General features: G+C 45.0%; 1 protein-coding gene across 1 annotated transcript in view; it reads left to right on the top strand.

Moving 5' to 3' along the window:
* UGT8 (UDP glycosyltransferase 8) overlaps positions 1–19,643 on the top strand; it is a 160,337-nt gene that overhangs the window by 75,754 nt on the left and 64,940 nt on the right. The window contains exon 2 of the mRNA XM_075350038.1: positions 4,178–5,001. Within this exon, the coding sequence (XP_075206153.1) occupies positions 4,180–5,001 (822 nt within the window). The 5' untranslated portion in view covers positions 4,178–4,179. The remainder of the gene's footprint in view (positions 1–4,177; positions 5,002–19,643) is intronic.

A 19,643-nucleotide genomic window follows, 5' to 3' on the forward strand; every position in this document is an offset into this window, starting at 1 on the left:
CATCTCACTCCTAGGGGGCACAGTCAATGGAGCAACATCCATCACTCTCACTCCACCAATCTCCCCTCCTGTTGAGCTTACATGCTGGCGGTACATCAGAGCTCGGATCTCACGCTGCACAGCTCTCTGCCGGCTTCCCGCTGCTGTGGCGGCTAGCTGTTGCAATAAGGTCAACACATCAGCCATGCAGTGCTCCATCACATTGGTTCCCAGCACTATCTTCGGGTTATGATCACTGGGTTCATTCATGATCACAATCATACCCTGGTGTTACAGTTCAGCTTGCCCCACTGTCATAGCCACCTGTTTATACCCCACTTGGGTCAATGGGAGTCCATTAGCAGCAATTAGCGTTATACTATTATCTGGGGGTGCCAGCTCGTCTATTCCCCAATACCGCTGGTACAACGTGTATGGTATGGTGGTTACCTGTGATCCAGTGTCCAAGAGAGCCATCACTGGTATGCCGTCCACAGTCACGGGGATGATGGGGCGGGCCCCGATATATCGGTCCCGCCAGTCCGGGGGGGCACGATGTTCTACTCCTGAGGATTGGCCCGGGGCCCCAGGGGTTGCTCGTTTAACGGGCACTGTCGGAAGTAATGACCAGGCTTACGGCACTTATAGCAGATTGGAGGTCTGCTCCGCGGGTTATTAGCACTTCTCCGCTGCATCCAGGGAACATCCTCGGGGCTGTCAGCAAGCTGTATCTGTGCTGGAGGCTGAGATCTGGTCAAAGGTTGTAAAGCAGCCAGGATCTTGGCGAGGTCTCCGTCCATGCGACGGACCTGAGCTGCCAGTTCTTCCACTGTGCTGCTTGAGGTTGCAGGTATTGGAGAGGTTGGTAGGGCAGGGGCTGCCACAACGGGGGCCATCTCAACGGGCCACGGGGCTGGCTCCAGGACTTCTGCAGCTGGGGGCTGTAGTGCTTTAATGGCCCGTTCCTTTAACACAGCAAAGTCCACATCAGGGTGTTCCAGGGCCCACAGCCGGAGTTGCTTGCGGTCCGCAGGGGATCTCATCCCCTGCACAAATTGCTCTACTAACATCTTGTTGCTATCCGCCTCATTGATAGGATTCACCCGCTTTAGCGTGCGGAGGGCGGTCTGCAGACGTAAAGCATAGTCCCGAATGCTATCTACAGCCCGTTGCCGGCACTGGTAAAACTGCATCCTCAGCTCAGCTTCAGTCCGGGTCTCAAAGGCAGTCTGTAGCTTCTCAAAGATGGTGGCTACAAAGAGCCGGTCCCCCTCGGCCCAGGTCTCCGCCTCCTGCTCAGCCACGCCGGTTAACTGGCCCAGCACCACCGCCGCACGTTGCTTATCGGTCAGGGGGTACAGTTCTAGCAACGGGTTAAGCTTTTTCCGGAAGACCTGTAAAGCATCAGGTTTCCCGTCATACTGCGGTAGCCAGGTAGCTCCGGGCGCATAGGGCAAAGAGATCGGCATCACCTGAGCGAGCGCGGGGGCCGCGGCACCTCCCGCTAGTGCAACCGGGGCCTGGGCAGGCCCATTCCCATCCGCGGGTGCCACTGCGGCTGCGACCGCCGCTCCTCCAGCGGCTCCGTTGGGCGCAGACATCTTGTTTCCGTCCCCCTTAGCTCTTTCCGGCCCCTCCTCTCTTGGGGCGGAGTTTTGGCCTTCGCGCCTCCACTACTCGAGAAGACGCTCGAGCGGGAACTTTTCGCGCCAAAGATGGCGACTTCCGAAATTTTTCAGCCGGATACCTCCGGCGGTAACAAGGCGCACCTCCACCAGACGGCAGAGCGGTAAGATCCTGTTCGTGACGCCAAGTTGTCGCGGGCGGGGAGGAGGGTGTCAGCACTGCGCTCACCCCTCTGCTCGGGTCCGGCTGCTGCTGCTCAGTGGTGGCTCGAGCGGTGGGCCGGATCCCGGGGGTTCTCGAGCGGCGCTCCTCGCCCGTGAGTGAAAGGGGATTGGGTTTTGGGATATAATCTATTGTCCGTGACACCACCCACGGTTGTGGTGATCTGTTAGCACCACCGCTGCTCGGTGTGGGGATCCCGGGAGTGATGGTGTGAAGCAGCAAGTTGTTGTGTTGCCCCTCCGTGGGTAGGGGTTGGTGATCCCGGGGCCCAGTGTCCCTTTTCCTGCACCTAATGTTGTTGATGGTCTCGATGGGTTCCCACCGGTAACCCGCTCCCCGGCTTCAAGCTGGACCGGAGGAGCTCTACTCTTTGCCCGCAGGCGCTGGCCCTTAGAAACTGGTGCCCTGGCGGTGGCGGTGTCTCTACTGTAATGGTTGGGCTGTTGCCTTCAATCGGGACTTGGTTGTTGGGAGACAGACGTCCCCTTCACTGACAGATTTGGCAAATTATGGCGACTCCTAGCCTTGCCGGGGTCCGAGAGGCCCCTGCCCTGGTGCTGACTGTCCTTTGTACACTGCTCCAGACCGCCGGGCCACCACCCGTCCGCGGTCCTTCCAGGAACTTCCTAACGGTCACCCCTCCGGACAATCACCGCCGTTGCTGACCTTGCTGACTCTGTCCTGCACACAGCTGGACCTACTTCAGGCTCTTCTACTCTCTCTTTTACTCTTTTCTTCTTTGCTCCACTACTACTTCACTTTCACTTCACTGTTTACTCCTTCCTCACTCAAGCTCTCCCTGAGCTAGACTCCTCCACTCAACTGCCTGGTTTCTCCCACCTCCAGGGCTGTGTACTCTTCGGTGGGCGGAGCCAACCGCCTGGCCCACCCCCTGGTGTGAACATCAGCCCCTGGAGGAAGGCAACAAGGATTTTGGATAGCTGTGATGTTCCTAACTGGGGTGTAGGGTGTGGTGGTGTGATGACCTGTGACCCCTGGCTTGCCCAGGGCGCCACACAGCAATCCACAATGATAAAGTTGGAGGCGGCATAGGTACAAAATACTGGTGAAACAACAACTTGCATGCCTATCAATTCATGGATTGGGCAGTTGACTAGTATTATGAGTACACAAAGACTGGGCTTATATAGGGCATCAGTCACACAAATAAATGTAGTGAACAGTCTCTGGCTTTCAGGTTAGTAATGACACCCATATTATTAAATCAGGTGAGTTGGCCAGCAGTATATAAATGCATACTAAAGCAAACACCCTTATTCCAAAGTAAACACTTCTACCCTGTAGAAGATTGAAAATTTAAAAAAATATGTTTGAAATGCATGAGATACTGGGGTTTTTTTGTTATTGTCTTATGTCCTTTTCAGTAATTTGAAAGAAACAGACAAGGAAAAAGACAGACACACAGAGACATACACAAAGGGAAAGAGACAGAAAGAAACAAACATGGAAAGAGACAGACAGGGAAAGTGACAGAGAGAGACAGACAGAGACAGACACACAAAGACAGTCCTGGCCACATATGTACACGTAAGCACCTGAGCACTGCGCACCCTGGGAATCTGCCCGGGGGCCGCAGAAAAAGTCATTGCAGGCCCAAGGTTCCAACCCCTGAGCTAAAGTAAAGCAGGGGAGCCCCCCCACCAACCATGGTAATGTTCAGCTCACTGAGCGCCTACCATTCCCCACCAGATGTTGTGTCCTCGCCACCTCCACATTGCCCGCAGCACTCTGATGAGGTGCAGAGTGATGACCTCATCACCCTGTGCTGCGGGATGACGCGCTGCCTCCCTGCTCTTCTTCACTCGGCTTACTTCCGGCCGCATGGCTAATTTGCATGCAATAGCCTAGAAGGACTTTGCCTGCAATTTAGCTATGTGTGTGTGCAGTGGCTGAAACAAAACGGCCGTTCCCCTTTGCTGCGGCTGTGACTGGGACCCGATGAAGAGGGGGACCTGACCTGCCCGGGGCTTAACAAAGCTAAGTAATTACCCTGGGCCTGGCTGGGCCCCTTCACTTCACCGGGCCCGGTACACCAGTCACAGTAGTAATGCCCTGATGGCGGCCATGGCTGTATGTTATATTCTTTTGGTCAAAGTAAAATTTTTGGTTTCTTTCTTACTTTATTACAAGTATTTATAATTTTTATAATTTATCATATTATGCACAGAGGATGTGTAATACTGTACAAATCAATTGCCAAGGAGCAAGGAATATATTGAACTGTATCATAGTATTTTGTTCATAGTTATTTCATGTAAATATTTTAATAATGAACCAATTATAACTGTAAATTATTACTTACGTTATCTCTCTTTTTTTTTTACAATAGCCATGAAGTCTACTGCATCTGTTACTCTACTCTTGTGGTTCACTCTCGTGATAACAGAGGCTGCCAAAATGATCATCGTTCCGCCAATAATGTTTGAAAGCCACTTATATATATTCAAAACAGTGGCCACAGCTCTTCATGAAAAAGGCCATGAAACTGACTTCCTGGTTTCAGAAGGAAGGGAAATACCGCCATCAAGTCATTACAAAATTCAGCGCTATCCAGGGATTTTTAATAGCACCACATCAGATGAATTTCTTCAGTCAAAAATGAAGAATATATTTTCGGGGAGGTTCACTGCTTTAGAAATGTTTGATATTCTCGATCATTATTCCAGCAATTGTGACATTATGGTGGGAAACCAGGAGGTGATGCAGCGTTTAAAGAAAGAAAACTATGACATGGTGATTGTTGATCCAAATGAGATGTGTGGTCTTGTCATAGCCAATATTTTGGATGTTAAATATGTTGTGTTTTCTACAGGACTTTGGTTCCCAGTTGAGGTTGGTGCCCCTGCACCTTTATCATATGTTCCAGAATTTAACTCACTTCTCACAGATCGTATGGACTTGTTGGAAAGAATTAAAAATACAGTTGTTTATTTGGTCTCTCGATTTGGAATAAATTTTATTGTTCTACCAAAATATGATAGAATAATGAGGAAGTACAACATTTTGCCAACTAGATCGATGTATGAATTGATACAAGGATCCTCTCTTTGGTTGCTTTGCACTGATGTTGCACTGGAATTTCCTAGACCTACTCTCCCACATGTTGTCTATGTTGGAGGAATTCTTACCAAACCAATCAACCCGCTACCACAGGTAAGGTTTTATTACAGTTGTAATAATATTTTAATGATATTTAAAAAATTCACAAAAAATACCTGCCATTCACCTGCATGATCCAGCAGATATCTATAAATGTTACTTCATTGGCCCTGCTAGCCTCCTGATAAGAAATGATTGAACCCGAACTTTAAAGTTCGGTGTTCGTACAAAACACAAACTTTGCAAAGAAATCAGTGTTCAAGTTCGTATTTCAGGTGCTTTACACATGCTGACCACTCGATCGAGAATCTCTGTGCTTGAGTTCGCTTAGTTCTCAGCCCAGTGCGAGCCGCTTGCAGTGTTTGAACGACTTGCACTGACAGTAAATTCTGCGATATCGGATGTAGTGTGTGGAAAAAAAAGATAATTTGTCTTTCCTCCCCCGAAATTGCTTTGTTCTGGCTGGCTGCATGTGGGCAGAGAGCTGAACTGCCCAGTAACTTCCAATGAGGTTCCGGTCAAGTTAGAGTCCAAAGTAGAACTTTATCTAAAGTCCGGCTGAACCCGCTGAAAAGAACTTTCACGGATTCGCTCTTCTCTACTCCTGGTAGATAAGTGAACAGAGGCAGAATTTCTCTAAAAAAGTATTTTTGAAAGTATTTTTGAAAACATTTCTCATTAGGTTTCCACAGGATTTGAGTGATTTGTCCAAATATTTGTAATCCGAGAAGACATGTCAAAGTTCTAATTCATATGTTCCGAACTGAAGTCAGCTGTCATATCAATTTCTACATAAATAGGAATGACTCACACATAGCAGAATTGCTATGGAAATTGCGAACAATCTGCAGGGTAAACTGCAATGTTAAATTTGCACCAAATAGCACAATATTTGGTGCAGATCTTATTGATAATTTTGCACTTTCAAAAATCCCACTATACTCACTTTACCAGTGCTTGTCTGGCTGTGTTGCAATCTCTGCTTCCAGCCTTTGTTCAATAAAGTCTCATCACAAGTGATGGCTGTAGCAGTAACATGTGGCTCGGCATAATAACATGAGACCAGGACAGAACAAGTCAAAAGAGCCGCGTAAGCGCTATGTAAGGTGAGTTCAGTGTTTTTCTTCAATAAATGGTTTTGGATCCACAGGTAGTCAAAAGCCAGAACTGCGATAGGTGACATTTCTAGTACGATTTGACTTTTGTTGACCATTTTGCAAAATAATTCGACATAGTACAGATTTAAGATCTTGATTTTGTCATGCGGTGTTCTACTCTATATTCACCAGGTGCCATGGCGACTTCAGACCCTGTTCACATTGCAGAGTCTGATACGCCACCTGGTGCTTTTAAGGTGTTTAAAAACAGCTCGATAGATGGAAATATAATAAAATTGCAGGTGGCACAAACCACATTTATTTTCCAACATTTAAAAAATGTTACCACAAAAACATAAAAAATCTTTTAGGCCTGAAACACACATTATGTTAAACACGTGCGTGTTTGGTCCATTCCCGTATGTACCGGAGAAACAGACAAACATGCACCAATGTTAATCTATCATTGAGGTCACGCATGCGTTATTCCATAAGGTCCGTGTGTCCGTGATCCGTATGTGTTTCCGTTTTGCACGGAAGCTTGTCCGTTTTCTGCATGGAACACACACACACGGACCCCATGAAAGTCAATGGGTATGTGCGCACAAGTACGTGACATGGATGCATCTTCGTATGCTCCGTGTACGTTTTGTGCTTTTTTCTAGAGATGTCGGTCATTCTTTCTTTTTCTGTGTATGTCGGTCAATCTCCCTCAGTCCGTCGGTCAGTCTCTCTCTGTCTGTCTGTCTCTCTCTATGTCTTGTCTGTCCCTCTCTCTGTCTGTCGGTTACTCTCCCTCCTCTCTCATACTTACCATTCCCCGATCACCGGCGCGGCTCTGCACGGCTGTTCAATAAAATCTGGCGGCTTTTACTATTTTGAAAAAGCCGGCAGCTCATTAATCAATCTCATATTCCCTGCTTTCCCCGCCCACCGGCGCCTATGATTGGTTGCAGTGAGACACGCCCTTACGCTGAGTGACAGCTGTCTTACTGCAACCAATCACAGCCGCTGGTGGGCGGGTCTATACTGTGCAGTAAAATAAATAAATAAATAATTAAAAAAAAACGATGTGCGGTCCTCCCCATTTTGATACCAGCCAGGGTAAAGCCACATGGCTGGAAGCTGGTATTCTCAGGATGGGGAGTTCCACGTTATGGGGAGCCCCCCAGCCTCACAATAACAGCCAGCAACCGCCCAGAAATGCTGCATCCATTAGATGCGACAGTTCTGGGACTCTACCCGGCTCTTCCCGAATTGCCCTGGTGCGTTGGCAATTGGGGTAATAAAGAGTTAATGGCAGCCCATAACTGCCACTAAGTCCAAGATTAATCATTGCAGGCATCTCCCCGAGATACCTGCCATGATTAACCTGTAAATAAACACACACAACGAAAAATCCTTTATTTGAAATAATAATCACTAAAAAATACCCTTGTTCACCAATTTATTCAGCCCCAAATACCGATCTATGTCCGGCGTAATCCACGGAGGTCCTGCATCCCTTCCAGCTCTGCTACATGAAGGTGACAGGAGCGGCAGAAGAACTCCGCTGCTCCTGACAGCTCCATGCAGCAACTGAGGTGAGCCGCGCGATCAGCTGTGCTGTCACTCACGGCCACCGATGGATCCTCCACCTGTGACAGCAAGTTGCCTGAGTGACAACGATAAAGTCACAGGTGAGTTGCAGTCACGGGGGATGGAGGATCCACCTAGCCGCGGGTAGCCTGAGTGACAGCAGCGCTAATCGCGCTGCTCACTTCAGTCCCTCAGGGGATTAGCTGTCACCGGTGAGTCCTTCACGGGTGACCACTAATCAGTACGCGACAGCCAGACAGAGCCGCGTTATGACAATGAAGTCGGGTGAAGTTCACCCGAGTTCATTCTCAGCGCGCGACTCTGTCTGCTGTCAGCGGGTATGTATCAATGACATTTTACATCACACACGGAACATTACACACGGACAACACACTCACACGTCAGTTACGTTTCACACGCACACATGGGCATTACACACGCACACACGGCTAGCATACGCAATTCACACAGATGCCACACGGACCATAAAAACTGACACAAAAACGGGACATGGACCCGAAAAATGAACCGTAACACACGTGCGTGCATTTTCACGGATGTGTGTTTCAGGCCTTAAACTAAGTTTGGTATTGCTATAGTCCTACTGACCTACAACATTATACATCTATGATTTACTGCACAATAAACATAAAAACCCAAAAAACCCCAAATATATGAATGTGTTTACTGTGTATACAGTATTTACCTAAACATCACTTTACATTCCACATAGCACATTTGTACATTTCTATCACTTCTGTTTCCATATCATTCTGACACTACGTATCTCCCACACATGAAGGCAAAAGAGATGACACCGAAGAATAGTTCCAGTCCTCAACCCGTTTTTCTTGTTTTTCAGCAGGTTCAATAATTATTTGTAGCGGTTAAACCAAAAGAGAATGTTGGTCATTCTGAGTTTACATTGTTAACTGAGTACACATATGAGGATATCTTTCTTGGCATTACAAGGCTATGTTCACATGTTGCATTTTTGCAGTGTTTTTTTAATCCTTTTGTTTTATAGCTAAAGCTATAAGATTGTTGGTAGTTCTGAGTTTACATTGTTAATTGGGTACACATACAGTATGAAAATATCTTTCTTGCCATTATAATGCCATGTTTACATGTTGGATTTTTGAAGTGTCTGTTTGATGCATTTTTTTGTAGCTAAAGCTATGAGATTTCAGAAATGGGGAGGTCTGAGTTGGAATTACATGGGATAACAGTAGGAGAAAAAAAGGATTATGGTTATATAGGGTTAATTGGGGGGGGTAACAGCAATTTACATACAGGGATCAGAGTTCAGAGTTCTTTTTACACTTGATTAACAGTTCTGCCAATCTGGTGATCTTCTTGCAGTTACAATACATACATTAAATGAGTTTGGATATACAACATTATATGGTATGATTTTAGTCCTAGTCAATGGTTTCTTTTATTTGTAGTTGTGTGAATCTTTTGAACAAGGGGAGGCAATTATGGTTGTATTTTTTTGTAGTTCTTTTCCTTTAGGGCGAAGCTGTTTTCAAATGCATTGTGTAGGGAAATTCTATTAGGTCTTCTATCTTGGGTGGAGCCTCTTGTTTCCACCTTGACGCGATCAGTTGCTTTATAGTTAACAGAATATGACTTATGATGGGTTTGAATTAATTTAGAATGTTTTCCAGAACGATGGATAGTAGTATTGCTTGGGGCGGTTAGAGGGATGTTTAGATTAGTGGTTTTTGAGATGAGGTCTTGTGTGTCCACCCAGAGGCTGTCAAGGGATGGACAGCTCAAGAATATGAGCCAAATTTCCAGTTTTCCTACAATTTCTTCAGCAGAGAGATCAATTAAGCTAAGGAGAAGGTATTTCCAGGTGCTTACTGTGGAGTATTGTAGCAGATTTCTAGGCATGGGTCTCTTTTTGTCCATAAGATGTGCCAACTACTGCATTTTTGAAAGAAGCACCATGTTAATTCTTTCATCATTTTTACAGCATTTTTTCACCATAGAATGTAATAAGAAAGTGCAAAAATGCAACTGATGCACATTTACTTCTGACACGGAAGTGACACCTTTCACATCTGGGGTTCCGGAGGAGGCGACAGCTACAAGAATTAGTTGTTGGCCGGTTCCTCATTAAAAAATGATGTCTGACTACCTGAGAATGGGTATTGTACTCCAGCTATTCTTTTAGCACTGATATGGAGGATCAGTAACAGAAGAAGCAGATGCAGCATAGTCCGCGGCAATTGTGGCAGTCACAAGAGTGACATCAGGAACACCGGAAGCAACAGTAAAACCTACCAGTGAAACAGAGTAGATTGGGATAAATCCATGGCCTCCAGGGATCCTGCCTCCAGATCCCATACCCTTATTAAAGCAGCTCATGGTGAGTGATCTTTGTGAAAGTTCACCAAGATAATAAGGCCCCCCTTTTTATTACCTTGTTGATTACTAGGGAAGGCCTAGAAAGTATACTTCGAAACTTAAGAATAAGGATTGTGCACTTTGCAGGGATTACTTACCCAGCTCATGGCAGAAGAGATTCTGTGTAGCATGTGTCAGCAGACCATATGCGAGGAATCTCTGGACTTTGCAATGGACCTGAAATTGTTCATAAATGAAGAGATAAAAAACTTCCCTTAAAGCCCTGATCCATCAGAAAATAGAAAAGCAAGAGAAATCTAGGTCCAGGGTGTTGTCTTCTGAATCTAAGGCAGAGATGTCTGAGGGAGAATATAAGTCGGATACTTCTTCCTCTTCATCCTCTCATGGTAATTAAGAGGGCAGACCTTGCTTACCAGTCGAAGACATGGACACTCTGGTCAAGGCTGTAAGGGCTACCATGGGAATCACGGAGGTTAAAACACTGAGACTGGAGCAGGATATTATGTACGGGGGATTACTACAGAGAAAATGACGTACCTTCAATGCAAATTTACAAGCTCTCATTAAGATGGAATTGGTAGGCAGGAGAAAATAGGTTCACTGTTCTCATCATGGAAAAGAAGATACCTCTTTGGAATAATGTTCTGAAGTTAGATGTGGCGGTAGCTAGGTCCTCTAAAAAATCATTACTCCCTTTTGAAGATATGAGAATTCTGAAGTATCCCTTACATAGGAAAGAAGAGGAAACCTTAAACGTACTTGGGAATCCTCAACAGAAGTCCTAAAGCCAGGTATCTCTGTGACCTGAACAGCTAAATCTGATTAGACTAGCTGGAGAACCAACTAAAAAATAATGTGCCAAGGGAGAAGATCCTGGCTTCTATCCCACTTCTATGAGGAGAAGCAGCTTTTTTGGTGGACGCCTCTGCAGACTCTGTTAAGTTGGCTGGCAGGTAAACGGGCTTGTCAATGGCGGCCTGTAGGGCACTGTGGCTCAAGTGTTGACCATGAGATGTTCTATCTAAGGGCAAATTATGCTCTATCTTGTGTGATGGTGAACTTGTTCATTACCATTCTGGATGACATTCTGACAGTGGATAGAAAGAAGGAATTTACTATCTCTTTCCATCTCAGAACATAGCAGATCCTTCTGGAGAAGGTACAGCCTAAAGAGGCTACACAGAGATCAGGATAAGTGGGATAGCAAAAGAAGTAAAAACAAAAGTTTCATGTTTGGTCCCTCCTCAGGAGTAAAAAAAAGTTATCCCAGTGACGCTGTCCCCCTAATAGGAGGAAGACTCCCTCTTCTTCCAGATGGCCCTGGAGATGAAAGTCTTGGATCTGATACAGAAGCAGGTGCTTACGAAGGTACTAATAGAAGAAGAGGGAGAGGGATTTTATTCTCCCCTTTTATTGATAAAGAAGTCAGACGGTTCCTTCAGAACCACCACCAGTTCAAAGATACTGAACTGATTTCTGATATATCGACCTTTCAAAATGGAGTCCATAAAATTGACTATAAAACCCCTGTTCTTGGGCTGTTATATGAGTGTGTTAGATTTGAACAACACTTATTACCATGTCCCAATCCATAAAATAGATACAAAATATTAGAGGGTTGTCTTACATATAAATAAACAGGTCAAACATTTTCAGTTCAGGGCGCTGCTATTTGGTATCTGTAGCTTTGAGAATTTTCACTAAGATTATTGTGAAAATAACGGCGCATCTTCAGGAACAGTATACTCTGATAATCCCATACCTAGATGATTCCTTGTTGTTGTCAGATCAATGCAACAATGGCAAAAGTCAAAGCCACAATGGAGGAATTGGGCTGGCTTATGAATCTTAAAAAGTCATAGTCCCCTTGCAAGTCCAATCCTTTTTAGGTCTTCTTGTGGATTCAGTAACCCAAAGATGTTATTTGCTGTAAGAAAAGAAATGTAAGATTTTGCTTCTGTTGTCAAGCTATAAGCAATTCTTTTATCACACCTAGAGTATGTGCGCACGTTGCGTTCTGTGCAGTGCGAAAAAGAACGCACCCTCTAAAACTAAAACTGCGTTTATTTTGGATGCATTTTCCATGCGTTTTGGATGCATTTTTTGCAGTGCGGTCCCACAGCAATTGAGCTCTGCTACATGCCCGCTGACAGCAGACAGAGTCGCGCGATGAGAATGAACTCGGATGAACTTCACCCGACTTCATTGTCATACCGCGGCTCTGTCTGTGTGTCGCGTCCTGATTAGCGGTCACCAGTCAAGGACTCACCAGTGACCGCTAATCCCCTGAGTGACTTAAGTGAGCAGCGCGATCAGCACTGCGGTCACTCAGGTTACCCGCGGCCAGCTGGAGTCCTCCACCCGAGACCGCAACTCACCTGTAACGTCATCGCTGATCACGCAGCTCACTTCAGTCACTCGGGCGACTTGCTGTCACAGTTGGAGGATCCAGCGGTGGCCGCGGGTAACATGACTGACATCGCTGATCGTGCGGCTCACTTCAGTTGCTGCGTGGAGCTGACAGAGAGAGGTCTGGTCTGTGACCGCTCCTGTCAGCTTCATGTAGCAGAGCTGAGAGCGTCGTGGGACGTCATGTGGATTATGCCGGACCTGGATGGATATTTGGGGGTTAATAAAGTGGTGAAAGAGGGTTTTTTTTGTCTTTTATTCCAAATAAAGGATTTTTTTGGGTGTATGTGTTTATTTTCTTTAACTTGCAGGTTAATCATGGAAGGTATATTGGGGAGATGCCTGCCATGATTAACCTTGGACTTAGTGACAGCTAAGGGCTGCTGCTATTAACTCCTTATTACCCCGATTGCCACCGCAACAGGGCAATTTGGGATGAGACGGGTAGAGTCCCGGGACTGTCGCATCTAATGGATGAGGCAATTCCGGGCGGCTGCTGGCTGATATTGTTAAGCTGGGGGGCTCCCCATAATTTGGAGCTCCCCATCCTGAGAATACCAGCCTTCAGCCGTGTGGCTTTATCTTGACTGGTATCAAAATTGGGGTGAACACACGTCGTTTTTTTAAAATTATTTATTTATTTACTTTACTGCTTGATATAGATCCACCCACCGGTGGCTGTGATTGGTTGCAGATAAACAGCTGTCACTCAGCGTGGGGGCGTGTCTGACTGCAACCAATCATAGGCACCGGTGGGCGGGGAAAGCAGGGAATACGAGGTGGAATAATGAGCGGCCAGAGGAAAGGCCGCCGGAGCTTTGTGACAGCCGTGCAGTGCCGTGCCAGTGATCGGTGAGTATGAGAGAGGGGGAGAGACCGACCGATGGACAGAGAGAGAGAGACAGAGCGACCAACTGACAGAGAAAGAGACAGACCAACAGACAGAGAGGGATTGACCGACATCGATAGACAGAGAGAGATTGACTGGCATCGACAGACAGAGAGAGATTGACCGACATTGACAGAGAGAGACTCAAAGATCTGCATTTTGCTTGTCAAAAAAGCATGCGGAATGCAACAAAAATGCAGTCCAAGTGCATTTTGGTTGTGTTTTGCCCACATCATTGATTTCAATGGGTGGAGAATGCTGCTACAACGCACAAAAGAAGTGACATGCTGCTTTTTTTTTCGCAGCGATTTTTGGCATCCAAAACGCTGCGTTTAAAAACGCAGTGTGCACATTGGATTTTCGGACATCTCATAGACTTTGTTGGGGAAGCAGAACGCATGCAATTTGGCACTAAAACACTGCAGTTCAAAATGCAGCGTTAACGCGGGAAAAAACGCAACGTGCGCACATAGCCTTAGGAAAGCAATGTTTCTTTATGCATCCCAACAGTTTCTTGAACTCAATTCCACACCGGGCAGGAGATACACACAGTAGTAGATACTGTTAGGTGAAATGAGTCTAAAGGGTGCTTTACACGCTGTGACATCGCTAACGATATATCGTCGGGGTCACGTCATTAGTGACGCACATCCGGCGCCGTTAGCGACATCGCAGTGTGTGACACCAAGGAGCGACGATCAACGATCTCAAAAGCGTGAAATATCATTGACACGTTGCTCCTTTTCATAATATCGTTGCTGCTGCAGGTACGATGTTGTTCGTCATTCCTGCAGCATCACTCATCGCTATGTGTGACACCGCAGGAACGACGAACATCTCCTTACCTGCGTCCACCGGCAATGAGGAAGGAATGAGGTGGGCGGCATGTTCCGGCCGCTCCTCTCCGCCCCTCCTCTGCTATTGGGCGGCCGCTTAGTGACGCCGCAGTGAAGTCGCTATGACGCCGAACGCACCTCCACCTTGAAGGAAGGATTGTTCGGCGGTCACAGCGACGTCGCTGACAAGGTTATGTGCGTGTGACTCTGCCGTAGCAATAATGTCCGCTATGACAGCGATCACCAAATGTCGCACGAACGATGGGGGTGGGTGCTATCGCGCACGACATCGCTAGCGATGTTGCAGCGTGTAAAGCACCCTTAAGAGGGTGTTTAGAAGGAAGGTTATATCTGGGGCCCTTGCTTGGTAGTTGAGTGTTGAAAATTTTTCACAGTGGGTCCTATGAGTAAATCAGCTTACAGTGGTCATAACTGTGGATAGAAAGTCCAAGGGGCTAAGAAGCACATCTGAGTGATGGTAAGCCCAGGGGACTTGGTCTGGACAAAAGAGGAGTTTCTCCAACATAAAAGAGCATCTGGCGGTAAAATATGCGGTGATCTATTTCTTCTCAGTTCTTTAGAACCAGCATGTCTATGACCTTTCAGAAAACTAGACAATGGTTGCTTATATCAACCATCAGGGGGAACAATATCAAGGCCTCTGATGGCAGTAGCCGAGGAAATCTTTGGGCTGGCAGAAAGACATCTACTATCATTAATGGGATAACACATAAAGGGGAAGGAGAATGCCAAGACCGACTTCCTAAGTTGCAATTGTTGGAGACAGTGGGACTGGCTCTGAATCAGAAGGTGTTTCAACAAATATTGGGCCTTATAGAGCCTTCCAAGTATAGACCTACTCGCAAACAGATGAAACATTGAGATTTGATTCCTTAAATCCCATGGAGAAGCCTCATGTTGTAGTTGCATTCCAGATTGCTTGGGACTTCGATCTGGCATTTGCCTTTCCTCCCAAAGTGTTGAATCCAACTGTCCTGGGAAAAATCCTTGGATGGGGCATGAATAATCCAGAATAGCCACATTCTGGCCCAAAAGGCCATGGTTTTCATGGATGAGATTAATGTCGGTCTCCGATCCATGGATTCTTCCGGAGATCACAGATCTTCTAGTGTCTACCTTGCTTAGGAGTAGAAAACTTATTAACAAAGAGGATATATACAGTTAGGTCCAGAAATATTTGGACAGTGACACAATTTTCGCGAGTTGGGCTCTGCATGCCACCACATTGGATTTGAAATGAAACCTCTACAAGAGAATTCAAGTGCAGATTGTAATGTTTAATTTGAAGGTTTGAACAAAAATATCTGATAGAAATTGTAGGAATTGTACACATTTCTTTACAAACACTCCACATTTTAGGAGGTCAAAAGTAATTGGACAAATAAACCAAACCCAAACAAAATATTTTTATTTTCAATATTTTGTTGCGAATCCTTTGGAGGCAATCACTGCCTTAAGTCTGGAAGCCATGGACATCACCAAACGCTGGGTTTCCTCCTTCTTAATGCTTTGCCAGGCCTTTACAGCCGCAGCCTTCAGGTCTTGCTTGTTTGTGGGTCTTTCCGTCTTAAGTCTGGATTTGAGCAAGTGAAATGCATGCTCAATTGGGTTAAGATCTGGTGATTGACTTGGCCATTGCAGAATGTTCCACTTTTTTGCACTCATGAACTCCTGGGTAGCTTTGGCTGTAGGCTTGGGGTCATTGTCCATCTGTACTATGAAGCGCCGTCCGATCAACTTTGCGGCATTTGGCTGAATCTGGGCTGAAAGTATATCCCGGTACACTTCAGAATTCATCCAGCTACTCTTGTCTGCTGTTATGTCATCAATAAACACAAGTGACCCAGTGCCATTGAAAGCCATGCATGCCCATGCCATCACGTTGCCTCCATCATGTTTTACAGAGGATGTGGTGTGCCTTGGATCATGTGCCGTTCCCTTTCGTCTCCAAACTTTTTTCTTCCCATCATTCTGGTACAGGTTGATCTTTGTCTCATCTGTCCATAGAATACTTTTCCAGAACTGAGCTGGCTTCATGAGGTGTTTTTCAGCAAATTTAACTCTGGACTGTCTATTTTTGGAATTGATGAATGGTTTGCATCTAGATGTGAACCCTTTGTATTTACTTTCATGGAGTCTTCTCTTTACTGTTGACTTAGAGACACATACACCTACTTCACTGAGAGTGTTCTGGACTTCACTTGATGTTGTGAACGGGTTCTTCTTCACCAAAGAAAGTATGCGGCGATCATCCACCACTGTTGTCATCCGTGGACGCTCAGGCCTTTTTGAGTTCCCAAGCTCACCAGTCAATTCCTTTTTTCTCAGAATGTACCCGACTGTTGATTTCACTACTCCAAGCATGTCTGCTATCTCTCTGATGGATTTTTTCTTTTTTTTCAGCCTCAGGATGTTCTGCTTCACCTCAATTGAGAGTTCCTTAGACCGCATGTTGTCTGGTCACAGCAACAGCTTCCAAATGCAAAACCACACACCTGTAATCAACCCCAGACCTTTTAACTACTTCATTGATTACAGGTTAACGAGGGAGACGCCTTCAGAGTTAATTGCAACCCTTAGAGACCCTTGTCCAATTACTTTTGGTCCCTTGAAAAAGAGGAGGCTCTGCATTACAGAGCTATGATTCCTAAACCCTTTCTCCGATTTGGATGTGAAAACTCTCATATTGCAGCTGGGAGTGTGCACTTTCAGCCCATATTATATATATAATTGTATTTCTGAACATGTTTTTGTAAACAGCTAAAATAACAAAACTTGTGTCACTGTCCAAATATTTCTGGACCTAACTGTAGTAGCAGCTGGAGACAGTTCCATCGAGTAATTTGAGTCTGCTAGGTGATGAGATTTCTGTTGGGTCCATACTAGAATTCCTACAAAAGGGGTAGACCTGGGGTTATCCCAGTACTCTCAGGGTGCAAATATCAGCCTTATGAGCATTTTATAATAGTGACCTGACAGGAAACAAATGAGTTGCTAGATTTACTAAGCCATGTGATAGGAAGGCTTGGGGGCTTCCTTGTGATCTGAACTTAGTGCTGGAGCCAGTAACTGGGCCCCTTTTTGAACCCTTAGAAACCTCTACAGTAAAAAATCATATCTTGAAAACAATGCCCTTGGTGGCTTTGACTTTGGCGTTTAGGATCAGTGATATCTAAACTTTATCAGTGGATGTACAAGAGTTTGATAGGGCTGTGATAAGACCATACTCAGTCTACCTTCCAAAGTTAGCATCTAAATTCCATAGAAATCAGGAGAATATACTGCCATCCTTTTGCACTAAGCCTAGTAACTCAAAGAAGGAAAAGTTTCACACCTTAGCTATAAGAAGATCTGATGTATTACGTATTGATGACCAAGGTTTGTCACTTTCAGGGCACTAGAAAAGGCATAGAGGTCTCGAAGGGTATTATAGCAAGATGGATTAGTTTGGCTATTATCTTAGCCTAGTCCTTTAGTGGTAATTTAGTCACTGGAGGCATTAAGGCTTATTCAACTCAAGCAGTCACAACTTCCTGTGCTGAAAAGGTGGAGTTGTCGATTGACCAAATATTTAAGGCAATGACTTGGGCCTCTCCTTCAATCTTATATAAGCATTATAGATTGGATCTATCCTTTTCTGATGACCCTTCCTTTTGTACAAGAGTTCAAGAAGCGGTAGTCCCTCCCTAGGAGATTTATTCTCTCTGTAAATCTCTCACATTGTGAGGAAAATAATAAATTACTTATCGGTAATGGGATTTTCCAGAGCCCATGACAGTATCCTTATATTCCTTTTCCCTGTTATGGTTTTCGTCTGCACTAACTGTCGAATTCAGGGGGCTTCCTGCCATTTGTTGGTGATAGTGGGTATACTGTATAACAGTGACCGTTCTATGCCAGGAAAAACAGGCGGGTAATTTGTAACTATATACCTATTAGTATTATGCCCATAGTAAAAAAAAAAATAATATATATGTTGGACAAGCCTTTAAAAACAAATTGTCATACTGGACAAAGTAATAAATTAATAACACTTACCAGATGAGCTAATACAGAAGAAAGTTATTTTGTTGATTCTCCCTAGTACAACATTGCCATACATGTGGACATGGACTACGGTTTGTGCAAACTGTGGGGATGGAAGTTGGGTGGGAAGGGGACAATTGACTTTCTGAGTGCTTTTTTTATCTTTGCTATTTGATGTACAAGTACATAGCACCTCCCTTTGCACTATTTTTCCATTGATAGAGCTGTGTAAGAGGCTTATTTTTGCAAAATAATCTCACCTCTTCATTGATGCTATTTTAAGATATATCAGACTTTATAGTTACTTTTTATTCCAATTCTTGGAGTCAGAACGAGCCGAAAGCATCAATTCAGGAATCATTTTTATTGTATACCATATATAAGTAATAAGTCAACTTTATTCTTACATTTAAGTATGATTACAGCAATACCAGGCTTATATTTTTTGTACTATGTTTTGCTACTTTACATACTAACCATTTTTCTTTATGAAAAAACATTGTTTTTGAATTGCCTTATTTTCGGAGCCATAACTTTTTTCAAATGCTGCTCATCCAGGGGAAAATTATTTTAAAAAAAAAAAACAGCAATCCCGAAATTGTTTGTTTTTATGGTGTTTAACATGTAGCAAAAATGTTAAGAAAACTTTATTCTTTAGGTCAGTACTATAACTGATACCAGATTAATTTCTTTATACTATCCTACTAACCATCCCTGTGGGACGGTTGCAGTTCCATCTTTACAACATTTTGTCTACAGTATTCTAACTGATTAGTAAAGCTTTGCTGATCGTCTTGTAGCCTTCATTTTTCTTGTGTAAAGAAGTTATTTTCCTTCTCAGGCCTTGTTACACTTCTTTTTTATGTGGTGCCATTGCAAACAACATGAAATGGGAAAGAGTTTTCTTACTTTTTCTTACTAAGTTTTGCCTTATTATAGTCAATTGTCTGTTGGACACTTGCTTAATGAATAATTTGAATTACATGTAGTTGAATCTTGTTAATTACATTTTTGTAGTCTAAACTTTAGCTTTCCAACTAAAGGGGGCTTTACATGCAGCGACATCGCGAGCGATGTTGTTCGTGAGAGCACCCGCCCCGTCATTTGTGCGTCACAGGCAAATCACTGCCCGTGGCGCACAATATCGCTAGGAGCCGTCACACATACTTACCTTCCTAGCGACGTTGCTGTGGCCGGCGAACAGCCTCTTTTCTAAGGGGGCAGTTTGTGCGGCGTCACAGCGATGTCACACGGCAGGCGTCCAATACAAGCGGAGGGGCGGAGAGCAGCCGCATGGAAGTCACGCCCACCTTGTTGTCGGAGGACACGGGTACAGTGTTGTTCGTCGTTCCTGGGGTGTCACACGTAGCGATGTGTGCTGCCTTAGGAACGACAAACAACATGCGTCCAGAACAAGGCACGACATTTGGGAAATGAACGACGTGTCAACAATCAATGATTTGG

This window comes from Anomaloglossus baeobatrachus, chromosome 1 (assembly GCF_048569485.1).
Source record: "Anomaloglossus baeobatrachus isolate aAnoBae1 chromosome 1, aAnoBae1.hap1, whole genome shotgun sequence".
In the NCBI taxonomy this organism is placed as follows: domain Eukaryota; kingdom Metazoa; phylum Chordata; class Amphibia; order Anura; family Aromobatidae; genus Anomaloglossus; species Anomaloglossus baeobatrachus.